Here is a 19194-nt window from a genome sequence, read left to right as displayed (position 1 = left end):
TTTTGCCAATAAAGGAATTTGACTCCAGAGGCCAAGCTTTTAAAGACTGTACAAGACCTCTCCAAAGCCCATGAAACATGTCTGAGGAAAGATACCAGAAAGCAGTGAGATTCCAAAACATCAAAGATGTGTTTTTATTCTGTGGTCTTGGACTGGAATCAGTGATGTAAGTACAAATTCATGTTGTTTAATCATATATATACAAAGATAGGTTGTAAAAAAATAAGATATAGACGTGGGTATGTATCTATGTTTTGTCTGCTGAGAAGACATAGATGCAATGACACCTCAATAGCAATGAGCACACCAAGCACCCAGACATTGATCTCTAAATACCATTATCCAATAAAAGAATCAAAGCTCCTTGGAGAAACAGCTGATTCCAAGGCTGGGGCAGAGAAAGTAGAAAAATGAGGCTGGAACATCTTATGATACCAGAATGTAAGGCAATGCTCAAAAAACGATAGGGACACACTGAAAGGACACAGGAGCCAACTAGAAGAGGCTCCTGTTAGCCAAAAATGGGGTAATTTCAGCCAAAAAAATTAGCAAAATTCATTATAACTCATAGAATAAACAAATATCCATAATTCCATACTACCTTAAATAACTGAATAAATAGATAATAAATAAATAGCAGAGAACATAAAGTTCTGTTACATTAGAATTCAATTATTAAATGCAGAAAATGTTAAAACCTGAAAATCACCATTTGGCAAATGTCAGAGTAATAATTATTCAGGCTAGAATCCTCAATAGATGCTAAAATTAGCAGGCAAAAGTATGATGAGAAACAGGATATTTACATTGTTTCATAGTATCACCCCAAACAGTCTCACAAGATCTGCTTACTCTGTAATTATGAAAAGGACAAAACAGTGACTTTATGGCATATAAACCTGGCAGACATAACATGAATCAAGTTATCAAGGTTGGATCTTGAGAAACTTAACAGAAGACCATGGGGGGAGGGGAAGGGGAAAAAAAGTTACAGAGAGGAAGGGAGGCAAACCATAAGAGACTCTTAAATACAGAGAACAAACTGAGGGGTTGATGGGGGGTGAGGGAGAGGGGAAAGTGGGTGATGGGCACTGAGGAGGGCACTTGTTGAGATGAGCACTGGGTTTTGTATGGAAGCCAATTTGACAATAAATTATATTAAATAAATAAATAAATACTGTATCAACAACATCAAAAAGTTAAAAAAAAGGTTAACTCAAGAGTCTTATGTGTTGTATATACAAACATCAAAAGCCAAATAAAAACAGAAAAAAAATGTACACACTCTTACACAAAGGACAGGTACATATATAAATATATACACAAGACTAAAGTTGTATAGATAGTTGAGTAAATACAATTGGATATGATGGGTAAGTAAATTGGTAAAAACAACATATGTGAATTGGGCATATTAAGCAGAGTGCCACCATATACACATACCCTGTTTTATCACAATAGACATACTCCTGAAAAGTTCAGTATATTTAAAATTATGGAAAACTAATTAAAAGAAGGATAAAGCAAATCTTTCCTCAAAATAATCATCCACCACAAATTATAGTTGTTTTAGAAATCTAACTTAAAAAAGTTAGTTAATATAAAAATGTGATTGTATAAAATCATACAACCTGCAGCAAGCAATTGCTTCTATATTGCTTTTAAATTATCTCTCTATATGTAGACATACATATGGAGATCAAACTGATCTCTATTATGATCTTTTATTCTACCTCCAAAGCTCTTTCCATTATGCCATGCTACTTCTCCCAACATCAGCAGGAAGAGATGTAATCCCCATTATCATTTCCATTTCAACTCTTGTGTCTCCACCACCAAAAAAAAAGAAAAAAAGTAGCAGAGATCCAAACACTCTGAAGAGCAAATAAATCTCTACAGACCACATACAAAAGAGGCAGTATAGTACAGTGATTGAAGGTAAAGGATTTGGAGTCAAGGTGTCTCAATTCACATTTCCAGCTCCCCAACTTAATAACTCTGTGACTTTTTGCAAGATACTTAACCTCTATGATCCATAGATTCTTGATCTGTAAAGTGGGGATAACAATGATATACACCTCATAGGTCTGTTGTGAAGATTAAATATGATAATGTACATTACCGTATTAGCACAGTGCTTGGCACATAGTAAACACTCAAAAATGCACGCTACGGCAACAGTGTCAATAAATTCTTCCTATGGAGCAGTTAATTCATAGCATACTTCACAGGAAAAACTGTTCCTGGTCACAAACCACAATACCACGCTTAATGAGTTGTTGCCACTGGTCACAAGAGAGATGATCCGTTTAAATTAGAGAAACCTATCCACTCTACTGCACAAAAAACTCACTATCCATAAATCTAAGTGCGTATCCTACTGACAGTGAATAAATACAGGTATAATTACCTTTGCATAAAAATGTTATTTTCACCACTACAAATGACCATTGCGATCTAAACCTGCCTTTTTCTCTTACTGCTAGGTAAGTAACATAAAAGTTACTCTATTCCACCTAATAAACACTCTACTTAAAAAAAATCTTCCACATACTTGTGATATCCCAATTTGGCATGACTTCAGAGATAAATCACTTAACTATGAAAAATGAAAGCAATTTAGGTTATCAATGGTCTTCCTGATATAAAAGTCCCAATACTAGACTACTGAAGCCAATAATCAGTCAGCCCCAGTACTATCCAGTTTACTCTGGAGAAGGTCACCAATATCCCTGCATTAATATGGAGAGAAGATACCATTCAGATCTTTGAGATGATTAAAACATTTCATCTAACTAGGATATTGATGTGTGAAGCAGAAAAACCAAACCCCTGGCTTTATTACAGGCACGGTGTCCTAATGACAGAGAAATGGGATACAAAAATGCTCTTTTAAAATTACATAGAAAGAAAAAGGAAAAAACTGCATGGTATCTTCTGTAACTACTTCATGAACACTCAACCATTAAAGAGTCCAAGAAAACAAGCTTGCTCCCAAGTTTTGTCAACCATAAAAAGAGATCTCACTTTTAATATAAATTGATCTAATACAAATTGATGTATAGTATTGTTATACATACCTGTACAACTGGTATCTGGTACACATTTACTAATAGCAATGTCACATAAAAAATTCGAAATATTTAATCAAACATCCACAAAATCTTTGCCCCTGGCCAAATGCCATAAGCAGTAAGCACCATGATGTTTTTAAAGGTAACTATTTTCAACAACACAATTCTTTTATCTAAACGTCTATAAGCACTATTGAGTGGCAAAACCTTACCCCATTGAGATGCTCTGCATCCAAAAAGCAATTTTAAGTCATATAATTGTTTTGGAGGCAAAATTACAAATGTAGTTACAAATACTTGATATTCATGGTTTTTCAGCAAATTTGCTATCATAATTATGCTGTGCTTAGAGTAATATGAAAGTTAGTTTTCATACCTTGAGTACACATTTTCTGGAGGATAAAAGAAGGACAATGTAATGTAAGGTATGCTGAGTGTATAGAGAAACCAGACAGCTAACTTAAAAGTGGACCCAGATAAGCCCTAACATAGCAGCTGCATATATAAAAAAGTGCCAAGTCACTCAACCACGTGAAGGCCTAAGCCATTCTCTCACATTAATGATCACTCAAATATAACTTTTAAATAATCTTTCACGTACTTAATTCTTTAGAGGTTAAGTGAAATGAAGGATGATGGCTTCAGGATGGAGAACACTTCTTTAACAAGGCCATTCATTCCTACACATCTGCCTCTTCCCCAGAAAGAGAGTGGGTGGGACTACCCAGAGATCCTTCTAGGAGATATATTGGGGTTTTAATTCTCCATTCCTAAAAACTAAGTGGAACTTTTCGCTCTGTCATTTCACATGAGCATTCTCCTTCACTGTCCTTTAAACCAGAACACTTATTCTCGGGGGGAAAAAGAGAATTCCTTTCCTTTAAACAGGTGATGGGCAAATTCTCCATTTGTTTAGGTGCCTTAGTTTTTTTTTTTTTTTTTTTTTTTTTTTTTTTTTTTAAGTAAACAACAAACAGAAACCCAAAACTTAAAATTAAAAAAAAAAAAAAAAACGCAAAAAAGACCTGAAGCCTAAGGCCATCCGTCTGGATCTCCTTCTCTGGTGTGTTACCTGAGCTTTTGCAGTAAGAATGTCAAAAGGGGAACGAGGTCTCTACAGAGGCTTTCCCGGCCAGAGAAGGCAGATTCGTGCTGCTTAAGGAAGGGGCAAAAGGGAAGCACTTCCTGGGCGCGCTCAGCACTTTGATGGCAGCTGGATTCGGAAAAGCCTAAATATTAATACTACAGCCCAAGTTTAAAGAGTGCGTGGGTTGGGCACAACTAGTGTAAAGGTTAGCCGGCAGACAGGGAAACCCCCGAGGGCGCAGGGTGGGGAGGAAAAGTTTCAAATACCCTCCAGAGCCTGGCGATCTGTTCACCGGCGTCCCCCAACCCCGGCCCCGCTCCGACCCCCGAGCGGCTAGCTGCAGGAAAGCAAGCAGCCCCATTTTTAAACGTAAACCTCTCCCCCTGGGCTGAAGAAGGCTGGAGTTACCAGCGTTGTAAATAATGTTTGTTTTTTGTTTTCCTAAGCAAGTGAGGGCAGACTGGAATTCCCTAGCCAAGGCCGAGGAGAAAGGAAGGTAAAGGGACAAAAAAGTAATTTCTGCGGGAGAGTGAGGTGACGGGGGGGGGGGGGGGTGCATGGAGGGGGGGAGGTAGATCGAAGGACTTACCGCAGCCTCTGCAGGCTGCCCCCAAAGACTGAGGGCCAGTAAGAACAAGCCAGCAGCCAGGCTGATTCCACGCAGTTGCATTCTTCTCCGGCTCCCGCAGCTCCTTCAGCACCAGCACGAGATCCCTGGCTAGCTCGGACCAACTGACATAATCTTGAGGGTTTATGGGGAGAGAGCTGGAGTCGGAGAGGGACAGCGAGGGTGTCCCAATTGTCCCCGTGGGCTTAGGTGAGACGAAAGCTTTTTAAGAGTTGAGCGGGGGTAAAAAATATATATATATAATAATAATAAATAATAATAATAAATATTTTTTTAAATTGGGGGGGAAAAGGAGAAGCTCTTCTTCCCTCCCTCCTCCCCTCCCCAAAGCCGATCTCTCGGGAGCACTTTTCCCTTCTGTCCGGACTTGCAAACTTTTTCTTCACGCAGGTCCCACAGCTCTACTTTCCTCCCTCTCTCCTCCCGCACCGCCCCCTCCCCACCAGCCCTGGGGAATTTGAGGATCACTCCGCCCCGGCTTTAGCCTGCACCAGCAACCTGTGAGGGAGTGACGCTCAGTTATTTGGGGGAGGGAAACTTCCAGGCCAGTTGACCGAGCACCGAAAGTCCAACCGGGAAGCTTTTCTATTTGTTCACTTGCACCTTCCTTTGGCATTACTCTTCCCTGCCCAGTCCCACTCTCATTGGTGAGATCCCCAAAGCCAATTACAAGTAGACCTTAGCTGGGACTATTTTTTTTCGCGGATGAGTCTTGGAGGAAGTGCGCTTTTTATTGTTAATGGTTAGAAAGAAATTTTGGTCGCCGCTCCCAGGGCTGCTGGTGCTCTTTACCTTACACCTGCTCGCAAGACAGTTTCTACATACAACAGAATATGTGAAAATATTAGAACTATATAAGTATATCTATATAATTAAATATACTCTTATAACCGAAGAATTAAGAAAATGAACATACATGTATGTGAAGACTTTATGCGTGTTATATACATCTAAGATTGAGGCGCATTCAGTAGATATTAGTAATTATCATATGGTTGGATGTTATTGTAATATAGTCATATATTTTTATTTAACTGCATCGCTAAATGCCATAATTTTTACCTTTTATATTGAACCAACGTAAAAGGTATTGATTCTCATTGCGATTGTGTTTCAGAAGGATTTAGTACAGGGAATTAAATAACTTTCTTGCAGTTGCCTTTAAAAGTAACACAAACACCAATTGGAAACGTTTATATAGAGTTAATGGCATTTGCATTGATGTTTCCCAAATAAAGCAGACTTGAACATTACTTTGGTAATCCTGATCTACAGATTGGTTAAAGTACCAGCAGGCCCAGAAAATATTTTGTGTGGACTCCTGGGAAGATCTTTCAGAGATTTGCCCAAGAATTCTTCAGAACATTTCTGTTATCTCAGACCCTAGAATCTGTCACTAGGGAGTCTTTCAAGGCTTTGGACCTATTCATGGGGGCCTACTCATCCTTAGGTTCTACTCCACTTTGGCTAGATTTCCAATTCCAGAAACAACCACCACCGCCACTCCCAAGAGCTTAGTATACAATCAATTAGAATGAGTGTTGTATGCATTTGGGCCAAGTGTGCAAGTGTAGTTTGGGGCCCATTTGTAGAAGTCAGTCCTGTGCCCTAAATCTATTTATGTGTAATAGTTAACAGTGGTTTATGGAAGTGTATGCTGCATAGTTGCTTAGATCTTAGTCTTATAGGTCTCTATGGGTCTGTGCATGAAAACTATGGAGATGCGTGGGAATGTTATGTGCAGAGGTGCCTGAAAGTGAGAAAGTCGCCCGGCTGCCCAAGGTAGGGGGGATGATTGACAACAGACAGCCCCGCCCCTTTCCCCTCCATTCCTTCCTCTCCTGGTGTATGGAACTATCTTTTGAGCGCGGCAAGTTGTAGCGGGCACCGCTGACTGTTTCCCTTTGGGGCACGTCTTATCTAGAAGCTGAATTTAGTTTCTTCCGATGTGAGCCAGTTCGCCCCCCAAGCCCGTCCTCCCGAATAAGGAAGCAGCCGCGGAGCATCAGCGGAGCCCTGAAGAGCCTGGGCTGTGGAGCCGCTTAGCAGTCTCCTGGGACCCAGCTCCGGAGGAGCCGCAAGCATGCACCCTGGGTGAGCTGTTGCTGCCCGAGCTCCCCTCCCTCTTTCCCACTTTGAGCTACTTTGCCGGGCCAGGGCTGTAGTTGTACTTATGTCATTGCAGAGAAAGTGGGGGCAGGCAGCAAGAAAGGGTCGGGGGCTATGGACAGACGTAGGACCCCGGAGCCTAGAGAGCCCATGTTACTCACCGTCCCTCCTGTTTCAGGTTGTGGCTGCTCCTGGTTACGTTGTGCCTGACCGAGGAACTGGCAGGAGCGGTGAGTCTCTTCTCCTGACCCCTTTCCCTCCTCCTCCCTTGACCCCCTCTCCATTCCACTTGTGTTTGTGTTAGGGGGTTACAGAAGGTTGCACTGCGAAGCAGAGTTTACATCACTCTCGTTTCTAGTGGGAGTTAATGGGGTTCTTAGAGAGGAATAGCGCAGTGTCACACGTATGCCTTTGGGACTCAGGCATCTTTCTGTCCCAAAATCTTCGTAGCGGGTTGAGAAAATAAAAGTAGAAGACACAAGAGGCACACATTTCCCAGCGTGTTCCCAGACGATTTAAGAGGACTGACATCTGATGCCTTTCTCTGCATCTATCTCCAAGGCGGAAGAAATGTAATTTTCCCTGCTCTATAAGAACATGAATTGGCACACAGGTTTGAGAGTGGGAGGAGAGCACAAGGAGTGGGAATTGAAAGCGTCCTGAAAATTATGGAAGTTAAGCTTAAGTATTTGCTTGTGAGTCCTTTGACAGTACCAGATGACAACATCTGGATTCTTTAACTACCTGAACTTAACTAATACCACTAATGATGTTCAATTTCCGTCTGATGTTTCCTTCCACTTGTTTTCTGTGTCATCAGAAAGTTAAAAGTTAGTGTTTAGAATAGAAAAAAAAATCTAAAAGTTAACATTTTATAGGCTGTTTAGATATCATCCATCAAATCAGCTAGGAACTGCAGGCAAAGGAATTTCTGTAGACATCTGGTCAAGAAAAGTTTAATGGATCCCAGAAAGTGGAGAGACCTCAAATGTAATTACTAGGATAATTTACCAAAGGTAGAATGACCCAAATAATCAGAGATGCTGCTGTTTTCCAGCCTCACTAGCTGTTTATGCTGGCAGAAATAAAGTTAACTGTTAAGTTCAAATATGAAGTTGTTCAACTATTGACTACTATATCACTGCTCTACTTAATAAACTGTTAATAGCCAAAGTTACGCACTATATAGATGACAGATTAATATATATTCCAAATATTTACTTTGTGGGTTTTGACAATTTAAAATGATTGGCTGTATTTTTAATACTTAAAATGTTTTTAAATACTATTTATAGAGCCATACTTAATGCAACCCAATAAAATCGGCTAATAGTTTATGGGGGGAAAAAGGATTACTTTGTCCCGGCATATATCTTTAAGAAAATATTAAAGTGAAGTGAAATGATTTCTCTTATGAAAAGAGAATGATGCCAGAATACTTGACTTTTAACATCTTGTGACCCCCCACCCCCACCCCCAACTCAGAACATCAGCTCCTATGTAAGTAAATTCTAAACTTTGTAAACAGAAGTATTGATCTAGGGTTCTGCCTACTTCTCCATCTGATTCCTCCAGTACACAAGTTTAGTTATGTGTTACCTTGAGGCTCAATACTATATTGATTGAAAATGCCACGTTTTGATTAGTTAACAATTTGTCTGGGAATCTTGCCACTTGTAAAAATGTTATGCTTGGGCAGCATACCCTCCAGCAAAACCTTTATTTTCAGACTCTAGCTGATTGTATTCAGTGTACTTTGGGAGAAAAGGCATTAACAAATCATTCTAGATAGCTGGAGACTTCCCAAACACTGCATCGTATCACTTGATCTCCTTAAAAGTCACTGAAGGATTATGCCTTAATTCTTAGAAGTATTTAAGCATGTCTCCAAAATCAAGCACTGCTTTGGTCTGTGGATTTTAGATTCTGTCTCATTGTTTTACAGTGTCACCTGCTATGTCAGTGTGAGTGACCCTGGTAAGACTAAAATAAACCATGAGATACAGTGACAATATTTTTTTTAACCTTACTTATGTCCAGAGCTGCTTCCTTCACTGCTGTTTACTCCTGCATAATATCTTTCGAAGTGTAAAGCTATTTTGTTTTCATTTTGTGGAAAATGGCAAAGAAGAAGAGGAGAGTCTCAAGATAAGTTCTCAAAAGGTGACTTTTCTGAAGGCAAATTTCTTATTTGTTTTTACTCTTTGTACCGGATTCTCATCTATATTGGATGGTTCTCATCTCCTCATCTCAAGTCCAGTTTATCCTCTGGGTTTGTGATGTTTCACCTTTCAAGTGGTCTTAGATCTTTGCATTCTCTGTACCTTGTTTGACTAACATTAATGAAAAATAACTTACAAATAGACTGACAAGGAACTAAGTTGTGGTTCTCTATAAGAAAATTTGTTCACTGTGAGAGTTAAGTTGCCAATAACAGAATATTGGTGAGCATTTGAGATAGGGTCTTTTAGGTGCTTTTGAGTTCTCTTTGTTTATAAAGCAGTGCTATTTAAAGGGATGGAAAGCTAAATGTTAAAACCTGGGATTAAAGAATGAGTTTCTGTAAACTTCTTTTAAAAGAATGATGATCTTCATTGAGGTGAAATATTTGCACAATTTATCTGAATGAGATAGAGCCTAGGATTTCAGAATATCCATAATCAGTTTTGGTTATTAAGTGCCTGAGGCACAGCACACAAAGATTTATTTAAACATAGTCTCTAACTTTCTAGGATTTTACTTTCTCAGACAATGGTGGTCATTACATTCCTTAAAAGATAAGATACCTAATGATAAATTATTATCTGCATGTACCTGCATCGTGTTAAAGAAAAGACTAGAAAGATTCATGTCTCGCCATAAAAGGCCAACATGACCAGCAGTTAAAATATGCGCCCAAAGTAGTCAGGGTCCTTATTTTTTCGTCCCACTTACCCCAAATCTGCTTTCATGGGTAGCTCTAATACAAGCAAGTATATTTGAAGTCAAAGCCTGATGAGAATCATTTGGGTGGAGAAGATGCAAAGGGGAGAAAATATACGTCTGGCTGTTCCCTTCTGCAAAGAGCATAGGCAAATGCCTCTAGCCGCATTCAAATCAAGGTCTGATTGAAATACAAACTTCGGGGGCGCCTGGGTGGCGCAGTCGGTTAGGCGTCCGACTTCAGCCAGGTCACGATCTCGCGGTCCGTGAGTTCGAGCCCCGCGTCAGGCTCTGGGCTGATGGCTCGGAGCCTGGAGCCTGTTTCTGATTCTGTGTCTCCCTCTCTCTCTGCCCCTCCCCCGTTCATGCTCTGTCTCTCTCTGTCCCAAAAATAAATAAAAAAATGTTGAAAAAAAAAAAAAATTTAAAAAAAAAAAAAAAAAAAAAAAGAAATACAAACTTCGTTCCTTAAAGTTGTAACCATAAATTCACCCATTTTATGTATACAATTCAATGATTTTTAGTAAATTTGCCAAGTTGTGCAACTATCACCATATCCAGTTTTAGAACATTTTCATCACCTTGGTAAGATTCTTCATATCCAGTCATATCCCCATTCCCACCCCTAACCCCAAGCAAGCATGAATCTACTTTTTTAACTCTATATATTTTTCTTTTCTGGGTATTTTCATATAAACAGAATCATATAATATGTAATCTTTTGTTTGGCATCTTTCACTTAGCATAGTGTTTTTGAAGCTCATTCATGTTGTAGCATGTATCAGTATTTTACTCTATTGGTATTGGCATTTAATATTGGTATTCCATTATGGATATACCCCATTTTGCTTATGCATTCACCAGTTAATAGACATTGGGCTCTTTCCAGTTTTTGGCTATTATGAATAATGCTGTTATGAATATTAACATGCAAATCTTTGTGTGGACATACAATTTACTTTTCTTGAATAGATATGTAGGAATAGATTTGCTGGGTCATATGAAAAATTTATATTTATGTTTATTTAAATATTTGTCCATTTTCAAATTGGGTTGTCTTCTTATTATTAAGTTGTAAGGGTCCTTTGTATATTCTGGATACATGTCCTTTGCCATACATATAATCTGCAAATATTTTCTCCCAATCTGTGGATGATGGTTGGTCTTTTAATTTTCTCAGCATGAAATTTAAAGTAGTCTTTTGCTATACTTTCTAGCAAATAACCTATATCAGATCGTTATGAATAATCACAATATATAACATGTATTTGTGTGTGTACACCTAGAATATATCTCTTGGGATGACTGGGGATACTGATACATATGTATGAGTACATCATCAAGGGAATCTTCAAATGACTACATGAATGGATAACACATAATTGATAATGTGGCTACATTATTGACAGATCAAAAACAAACATTTCAAGACAAGAGAGGAGGGGAATTAGATACTAGTATTTAATTTGTTACTAAAGAAACATATATAATTACATATCACAAATTTGTTTTATTATATTTATTGATGATTGTATTTCAATATAATTGATTTCCACTGTAATCCCATGTGCTTTATTGAATATATTTAAATTTTTTAAATGTTTATTCATTTTTGAGAGCGAGAGAGACAGAGCATGAGTTGAGGAGGGAGGGAGAGTGGGAGACACAGAATCTGAAGCAGGCTCCAGGCACTGAGCTGCCAGCACAGAGCCCCACGCAGGACTTGAACCCACAAACCGTGAGTGAGATCATGACCTGAGCTGAAGTCGGATGCTTAACCAACTGAGCCACCCAGGCACCCCGAATACACTTAAAAATATTATTCTGAAAAGGAGTCCATAGGCTTCACTAGACTGACAAAATAATCTATGACATTAAAAAAAGAAATCCTGGTTATGCAATTGGATTTTAGAATAAACAAATTGTCACTTTCTAAGGCTTGTTCAGGCATGAGGGCATTTGTATTGACTATGAATACAAATAATCTGTTAGATTTTAGGCATACCATGGAGTCCCCAGTAAATATGCCCTTATATACTAGAATCTTATAATCCAGCCAGATCGCAGGAGCAAAATATGCTGTTTCCCTTGTTACTTCCTTAATATAAGAATGAAATAATTCAACATCATATTGTGAGTCTTAGCCAGAGCAATTAAGCAAAAAAGAAATAAAGGCATCTAAACTGGAGAGGAAGAAATTGTCACTTTTTGTAGATGACATTATAATGTTATTGAAACCCCTAAAGATTCCATCAAAAAAATGTTAGAAGTGGGGCGCCTGGGTGGCTCAGTCGGTTAAGCGTCCGACTTCAGCTCAGGTCACGATCTCGCGGTCCGTGAGTTCGAGCCCCGCGTTGGGCTCTGGGCTGACAGCTCAGAGCCTGGAGCCTGTTTCAGATTCTGTGTCTCCCTCTCTCTCTGCCCCTCCCCCGTTCATGCTCTGTCTCTCTCTGTCTCAAAAATAAAATAAACGTTAAAAAAAATTAAAAAAAAATGTTAGAACTAATAAATTTAGTAAAGTTGCAGGATACAAAATTAATACACTAGAAAATCTGTTGTATTTCTTTACACTATTAAAGAACTATCAGAAAGAGAAAATAAGAAAACAGTGCCATGTACAAGTGTATCAAAAATAATAAAATACTAGCGAATGAGTTTACCAAGAAGGTGAAACACCTGTACAGTGAAAAGTGTAAGACATTAATGAAAGAAATTGAAGGAGACACAAATAAATGAAAACATATTCTGTGTTCATGGATAGACAAAAATTAATATTGTTTAAATGTACATACTACTCAAGCAACACACACAGATTCAGTGCAATCCCTATCAAAATTCCTGTGGTATCTTTCACAGAAATAGAGCAAACAATTCTAAAATTTGTATGGAACCACGAAAGATCTTGAATAGTCAAAGCAATCTTGAGAAAGAAGAAGAAAGCTGGAGGCATCACACTCCCTGACTTCAAACTATATTACAGAGCTATAGTAATTAAAACAGTATGGTATTGGCATAAAAACACATAGAACAATGGAAGAAAACAGAGAGCCCAGAAATAAACTCATGTATATATGGTCAATTAATTTGTGACAAAGGAGCCAAGAATATACAATGGGGAAAGGACAGTCTCTTCAAAAAATAGTGTTGGAAAAATTGGACAGCCACATGCAAAACAATGAAACTGGATCACTATCTTAGACCATAAACAAAAATTGATTCAACATGCATTAAACACTTAAATATAGGACCCCAAACCATTAAACTCCTAGAAGAAAACATAGGCAATAAGCTCTTTTACATAGGTCTTAGAGATGATTGAATTGGATACCAAAAATAAATAAGTGGCACTACATCAAACAAAAAAGCTTCTGCACAGAAAAAGAAGCCAACAACAAAATGAAGAGGCAATCTACTGAAAGGGAGAAAATAATTACAAATCATATATCTTGTAACAGGCTAATATCTAAAATATACAAAGAATTCATACAACTCAATAGCAAGAAAAAAAGCAGTCCTATTAAAAATGAGCAGAGGATCTAAATAGACATTTTTCCATAAAAGACATACAGATAGCCAACAAGTACATTAAAATGTGTTCAATATTATTAATCTTCAGAGAAATGCATATCAAAACCACAGTGAGATATCACTTCACACATGCTGGAATAGCTAGCATCAAAAAGACAGTGATAACAGGTGTTGGTGAAGGTGTGGGGAAAAGAAAACCTTATGCACTGTTAGTAGGAATGTAAATTGGTGGGACCACTATGGAAAACAGTATGGAAGTTCCTCAAAAAATTAAAAATAGAGCTACCATGTGATCCAACAATTCTACTTCTGGGTGTTTATTCAAAAAACAAACAAACAAACAAAAAAACAATTTAAAGAGATATGCACACCCTCATATTCATTGCAGCATTATTTACAATAGCCAAGACATGCAAACAACTTAATTATTCATTGATAGATGAATGGATAAAGAATTTGCTACACACCCACACACAGTGGAATATTATTAACGCAAAAAAGAATGAAATTTTGCCATTTGCCAAAACATGGATGGACCTCAAGGACATTATGCTAAGTGAAATAAGTCACACAGAGAGAGACAAATACCATATAATCAATCTTATATGTGAAATCTAAAAAAAGAAAAACCAAGCTCATAGATATAGAGAACAGATTGGTGATTGCAAGAGGCAGGGAGTAGGGGATGGGAGAAATGGGTGAACTGTTTTTTTTTTTAGTTTCATAAATTGAATAAAAATTTTTAAAGAATGAAATAGATCAATATCAATTGTCAATATGTATTAGTTTTTACTTGCCTCAATTATGTGAATAGTTCCATAATTTCACCACCATGCTTGGAGTATAGACTTGTCCTATTCTGTATGGATGACAGAACATACACATATAGAAAGAACATATTAGGAAAGTGCCATGTTGTATTCAACTATCAAGTCCTTTTAAGCTGACTATATGTCCCAGTGAGGTAGATCATAGGGCTCTAACTTGTTTTAAAATATAATTAAATGTACATAAAAGATCTGATAAACATGCTCAAAGGAAAACGGTGATGGGAAAATTAGCTAAGAGCAATTATCCACTCTCTTACCATCTTTATTCCTTCTCCTAGGATTTCTTTTCTGTTCTGCTATAATGTCTCCTCCATTATAAAAAAGATAATAAAAAACATAGCTTTATTTTTCTCCATCACTCTAACCTTCTCAGTCATATTACCACCAAACCTTGTTATTGTCTACTGTTCTTCCACAACCATTTACCTCTAAGCCTATTACAGTCTAGACTGAGGCTATTCCACCAAAATTGCTGTCTTTCAAGTTACTAATAGCTGCCTAACTACCGAGCCCAGTGGATTCTTTTCAGTCCCCATTCTATCTGACTTATCTATTGGGTTTTCCTCGTTTTATTGAGAAATAACTGGCATATATCACTGTATAAATTTAAGTCATACAGCATGATGGTTTGATTTATATGTATTGTGAAAGGATTATCACAATAGGTTTAGCAAACATACATCTTCCCATATAGATGCAATAAAAAGAAAAAAGGGGAAAAAGTTTTTCTCCTTGTGATGAAAACTCTCAGGATTTACTCTCTTAACATCTTTCCTATTTACCATACAGCAATTTTAGCTGTAATCATCGTGTGTACATTACATCCCTAGTACTTATTTACCTTATAACTGGAAGTTTATACCTTTTGAACACCTTCCTCCAATTCTTCCCCCCCATCCTCTGCCTCTGGCAACCACAAGTCTGATCTCTCTACTGTAGTGTTGGGCATTTTCCAATCATTCTGAAACTACCTTTACTTTTTTAACTTTCAAGACACTATGTCTCATTATTTATCCTTGTACTTCTCAGATATTTTTATTTGATTCATTCAACATTTTTTACTGAGCAAGCACTATATTCTAAATAGTATGTCAGGCTCTGATGACACAGTGATGAATAAGTCTGATCTGATCTTTGCTGTCATAGAGCTTATAATCTTCATTACTCTCTGGTCCTACAATGGTGCTTTTTTTTTCCTCAGCATTTTATCCTTTGCCTTCTTCTTGCATCAACAGTTTTAACTATGACTCCTATACATTGATGACTATCAATTTATATTTCCAACTTAGACATGTTTTTTGAGTTCCAAACCTATATTTCCAATTATCTAGTAAGCCCTTGTACTTGGATATCAATTCGTTGATACATACAAAGCACTTAAAACAGTGCCTAGAGCACTCAACCAATGCCAGCTATTTTTATTTTCTATTGCCCCTAGTACAATGTATCCAAAAATGAAACTGTTTTCCAATCCTTTCCATGACACTCCAACCTGCTGTTTTCTCTCTTTTTTATCTTTGTGAAATATCACTATTTACCCAGTTTCAAGCAAGAAACTATAGAATCAGCCACTAACTCCCATTATCTCCATCCTTCTCACCAAGCTCCATTAGTTTTACCAAAAATCTGTAGAATCTAGCTATTCCATTCATATTCTATTGGTTCCAAATCTTATCATCATGTATCAATAGCGTCTTAACTAGTTTTTCTACCTCCTGACTCCATTCTAATCTCTGCACTGCCACCAGAGTTATTTTACTAACAGCAAATCCAATTACATTATCTCCTCATTTCAAACCTTTGTTGGTTTCTCGTTTCTTCCAGTATTAAAATACATACTCCCTAGATTAGCACATTTAAGGGCCTTCATTATCTGGCCCCAACTACCATTCTAGCCTCATGTCTGTGTGGTTTTTTTCTTGCCAACCCTCCTTCTCTAGCTCATAGTGTACATTACACTTCATTCAGACTAAACTCTCTATTTCCAAACTACCTTAGGTTCTTTCCTATCTCTTTGCTTTTACATATGTTGTCCTCCTTACTTGAAATGCCTTGCTCCATTATTTACACTTTCTCCTCTACCTAGGGAACTCCTGTTCAATCTTTAATACTCAGATAAAATGTTATTTCTTCTATGAAACCATCCCAGACCTCTTCAGAAAGAAAGTGTTCTTCCTTCCCCCCGGATTCCAAGGTTCTTTGGGCCTCCTTGTAGCCCCTGCCATGTAGTCATGAAAGTCTTGTGCTTACTTGTCTGTGTTGCCCTTTTCAGCCTTGTATATACAATGTCGAGGATACCGCCAACCATATAGTAGGTGATCAACAAGTGACTTTCAAATGAGTAAGCAGATTTATTTCTAATGGCCTGCAACAACTGTCTTTTCCTTGTCTACCTTAACAGTTACTAGTGTTAACTCTAATAACAATTGCTTTGATGGCAAAATAGCAATCTTTTTCAATGGTGTAACATTGAAGAGAAAAGACTCTGGAATCAGACTTGTGTTTGAATTCTGCCTCCGCCCTCTAACAGTTACTAGCTGTGGGACTTAGGGCAACTCAACTTACCTTTCTCAGACTCAGTTTTGTCATCAGTAAAAGTTGCATAATGACATCTTCCTCTCGAGAGTGCTGTGTGATTAGAAGAAATAACATATGTGAGATTACCATTCACAACATATGTGCTGAATTCCCCTTCTGTCCCCCCTGTAGGCATTCTTGATTTCTTTTATTCTTGAGGGAAAACTAAAAAAGGATTCCCCAATTTTGACAACTGATATATGACAAGGTGAGAAAAAGGGAAATGTCAAAGTAGACTCTCTCATCCACAGACTGTATGTCTGGAAGATTGGCTATGTTTCTCAGTTGTCCCCCTTATCTCTTTTTCCCTCTTCTACCACATTAAAAGTGACATATAATTTCTAGTGCTTTAAGTTTACAAAGTATTCTCTCAATATTATTTTATTAGCTGCTCACAGTGACCCCGTGAAATATACAGGGCAAATATTCTTAGCCCAGAGGGATTAACTGATTTATCCAAGATCACACATCCAGCAAATGGTTTGGGTTAAAACCCACCATACAGTGCTGTCTCTCTAATTCAGGCATTTTATTGTCTCTTATCTGGACTCCTACAACAGACCTGACTGTTCTGGTTTCAGTCTTCCGCTGCCTCCTACCTTCTTTGCTGATATCCATCCTTTCTGCAAGCAAAGGCCTTATTCTAAAACATAAATATGATCGTACCACTCCAACGTTTGTGAAAGCTCCCTATACCCGTCATCATCTGGCCCTGCCAACCCATTTGATTCCATCTGCTGTTATTGTTCTAGAACTGATGTTTAGATCACAGTTATACTTTTGATGTTGGCTCAACATGCCATGCATAGTCACTCCTCCTGCTTTTCCTTCTGTTTGAAACACCCTTCTTTTCTCATCCCCTGCTTTCCTCCTGTCTCTGCGGATGGACATATTATTCTTCCCTTAAGGCCCACTTCAGTGAATATTTTTCTGAAACGACTCCTTTCTATCCTTCTGTCTCTCCTTCTGTTTTTCCTTCTTTCCTTCCTTCAAAATGGTATTTATTTAGTGCCTACTATGTGCCAAACACTGTAGTCATCCCTGTCATTTGAAGGGCCGTGGCAAGTACTAAGCCAGGGTGGCTGGAGTGTGGGGGTTGGAGAAGTGGAGGGAGGTCGGCAAGGATGGTGTAAGAGGAGGCTGGAGGAATAGGAAAGAGCTAGACATGACCTGCACTCTTGTTGGCTCCCTGACTCCTCAGAGCATTTACCTAATACCTGTAGTAAGGTGTATTTCCTTAGATGGAGGATCATAGGCATCTGGAAATTTAGGGAAGCCGTGAGGTATGTGTCTTCTCTCAAGCTCTTTTTGTGTTCCATGACTAAGTCTGGAGGTCTACTTCCTAATTTTTTTTTCCTTTATGGATTATAGTGTGGTCAAAAAATAGAGAACTCCAAATCTGGAGCCAGATGTTCCTGGGCTCAAATACAGACTCCAGAACAAACTATGGCCTGAGGACAATTTACGAAATATATTAGCAGCTGTAAAATTATTACTATTGTTATTCTTCTCTGATCACTCACTGTGACTTCCTGTGTGCTAGGAATGAGTAGTGAACACATTTGAGGGGACATTTTAGAGAAAATTGCTTAATTATTTGTTGAATTCCTTTCTCAAGCTTCCTAGGGGAGAAGAGGAGGTAGAATTGTTACACTGGGTCCAGTTTCTCCAAAGTCCTCTGCCTCTGTGGCCCTACTTTTGTGACCCCCTGTGGAGACCAAGGTCCCAAGTAAAGATTACATCTGAAGGGAGCTCCTCGGGCATCTTTGAAGTCCTAGTTCCCCTTTGTCTAACAACAATAGGGCTAGTTTGCCATTATCTTTCAATCTGGTTTACTTGTACTGAGTGTGGGGGGGGGGTGCAGTTGGTGCTCTTCAGTGGAAATTTCCCTGGCCTTAAAGCTCTACAGCATTTACCTCAGAGAGACCAGGCTTTCCTGGGAATGTCTGGGACTGCTGGCCAAGAGGCTGAATTGGTCCTTTGGGAGGCAGATTCTGTGTTGAGGAGGGAATAAAAGTTAAGTGGTATTTCTCCTTGATCTCTAAAGCTTTGAATGACCATTTTTTTTCTTACCCAGAGGGAAGAGGGTTGGCAGAGACAATTGAAAATGCCTAGAATCTCTAAATTCTGTTTGTAAGTGTCGCAGATCCCTTAAAGATGAGGATTAATTTTAGACTTACAAGATTTATGTGACCTTGCCTTAGAGATAAGATTAAGTTGCATAAATACTTACCAGCACCTAGCCTGCAACTAGATATCCAGAGCATGCTCAAAGATAATAATGTTCATGTTGATGTTGATAATGATGAAGAAAAAGAATAACTAAAGCATTTTTCAAAATTTACAGTAGACCCTTTTCTCCCCAAACTTTTTTGACACATAGGATATAAGGAGTTATTTGTATAGGCAAATGACCCCCAATGACTCCCTATGACCCCC

At 38.3% G+C, this 19194-nt stretch overlaps 2 protein-coding genes across 5 annotated transcripts in view; one reads left to right on the top strand and one right to left on the bottom strand.

Annotated features, from left to right (window-relative positions):
• The window catches only part of COL4A5 (collagen type IV alpha 5 chain), a 248812-nt gene extending 243633 nt beyond the window's left edge, over positions 1-5179 (bottom strand). Inside the window, exon 1 of one of the 3 annotated variants that reach the window (XM_058714479.1) lies at positions 4751-5179. In XM_058714479.1, the coding sequence (XP_058570462.1) occupies positions 4751-4831 (81 nt within the window). In that variant the 5' untranslated portion in view covers positions 4832-5179. The remainder of the gene's footprint in view (positions 1-4750) is intronic. The other 2 variants (XM_058714478.1, XM_058714476.1) reach the window with 2 other exon arrangements.
• Positions 5180-6617: 1438 nt separating this feature from the next.
• The window catches only part of LOC131502959 (collagen alpha-6(IV) chain-like), a 292198-nt gene continuing 279621 nt past the window's right edge, over positions 6618-19194 (top strand). For both annotated transcript variants that reach the window (XM_058714249.1, XM_058714248.1), the window contains exons 1-2: positions 6618-6883; positions 7077-7128. In XM_058714249.1, the coding sequence (XP_058570232.1) occupies positions 6873-6883; positions 7077-7128 (63 nt within the window). In that variant the 5' untranslated portion in view covers positions 6618-6872. The remainder of the gene's footprint in view (positions 6884-7076; positions 7129-19194) is intronic.

The sequence above is a fragment of the Neofelis nebulosa genome, chromosome X (assembly GCF_028018385.1).
Source record: "Neofelis nebulosa isolate mNeoNeb1 chromosome X, mNeoNeb1.pri, whole genome shotgun sequence".
Classification (NCBI taxonomy): domain Eukaryota; kingdom Metazoa; phylum Chordata; class Mammalia; order Carnivora; family Felidae; genus Neofelis; species Neofelis nebulosa.
The sequence above is the reverse complement of the archived record's forward strand: the minus strand, read 5'-3'. Positions and strand labels throughout refer to the sequence as shown.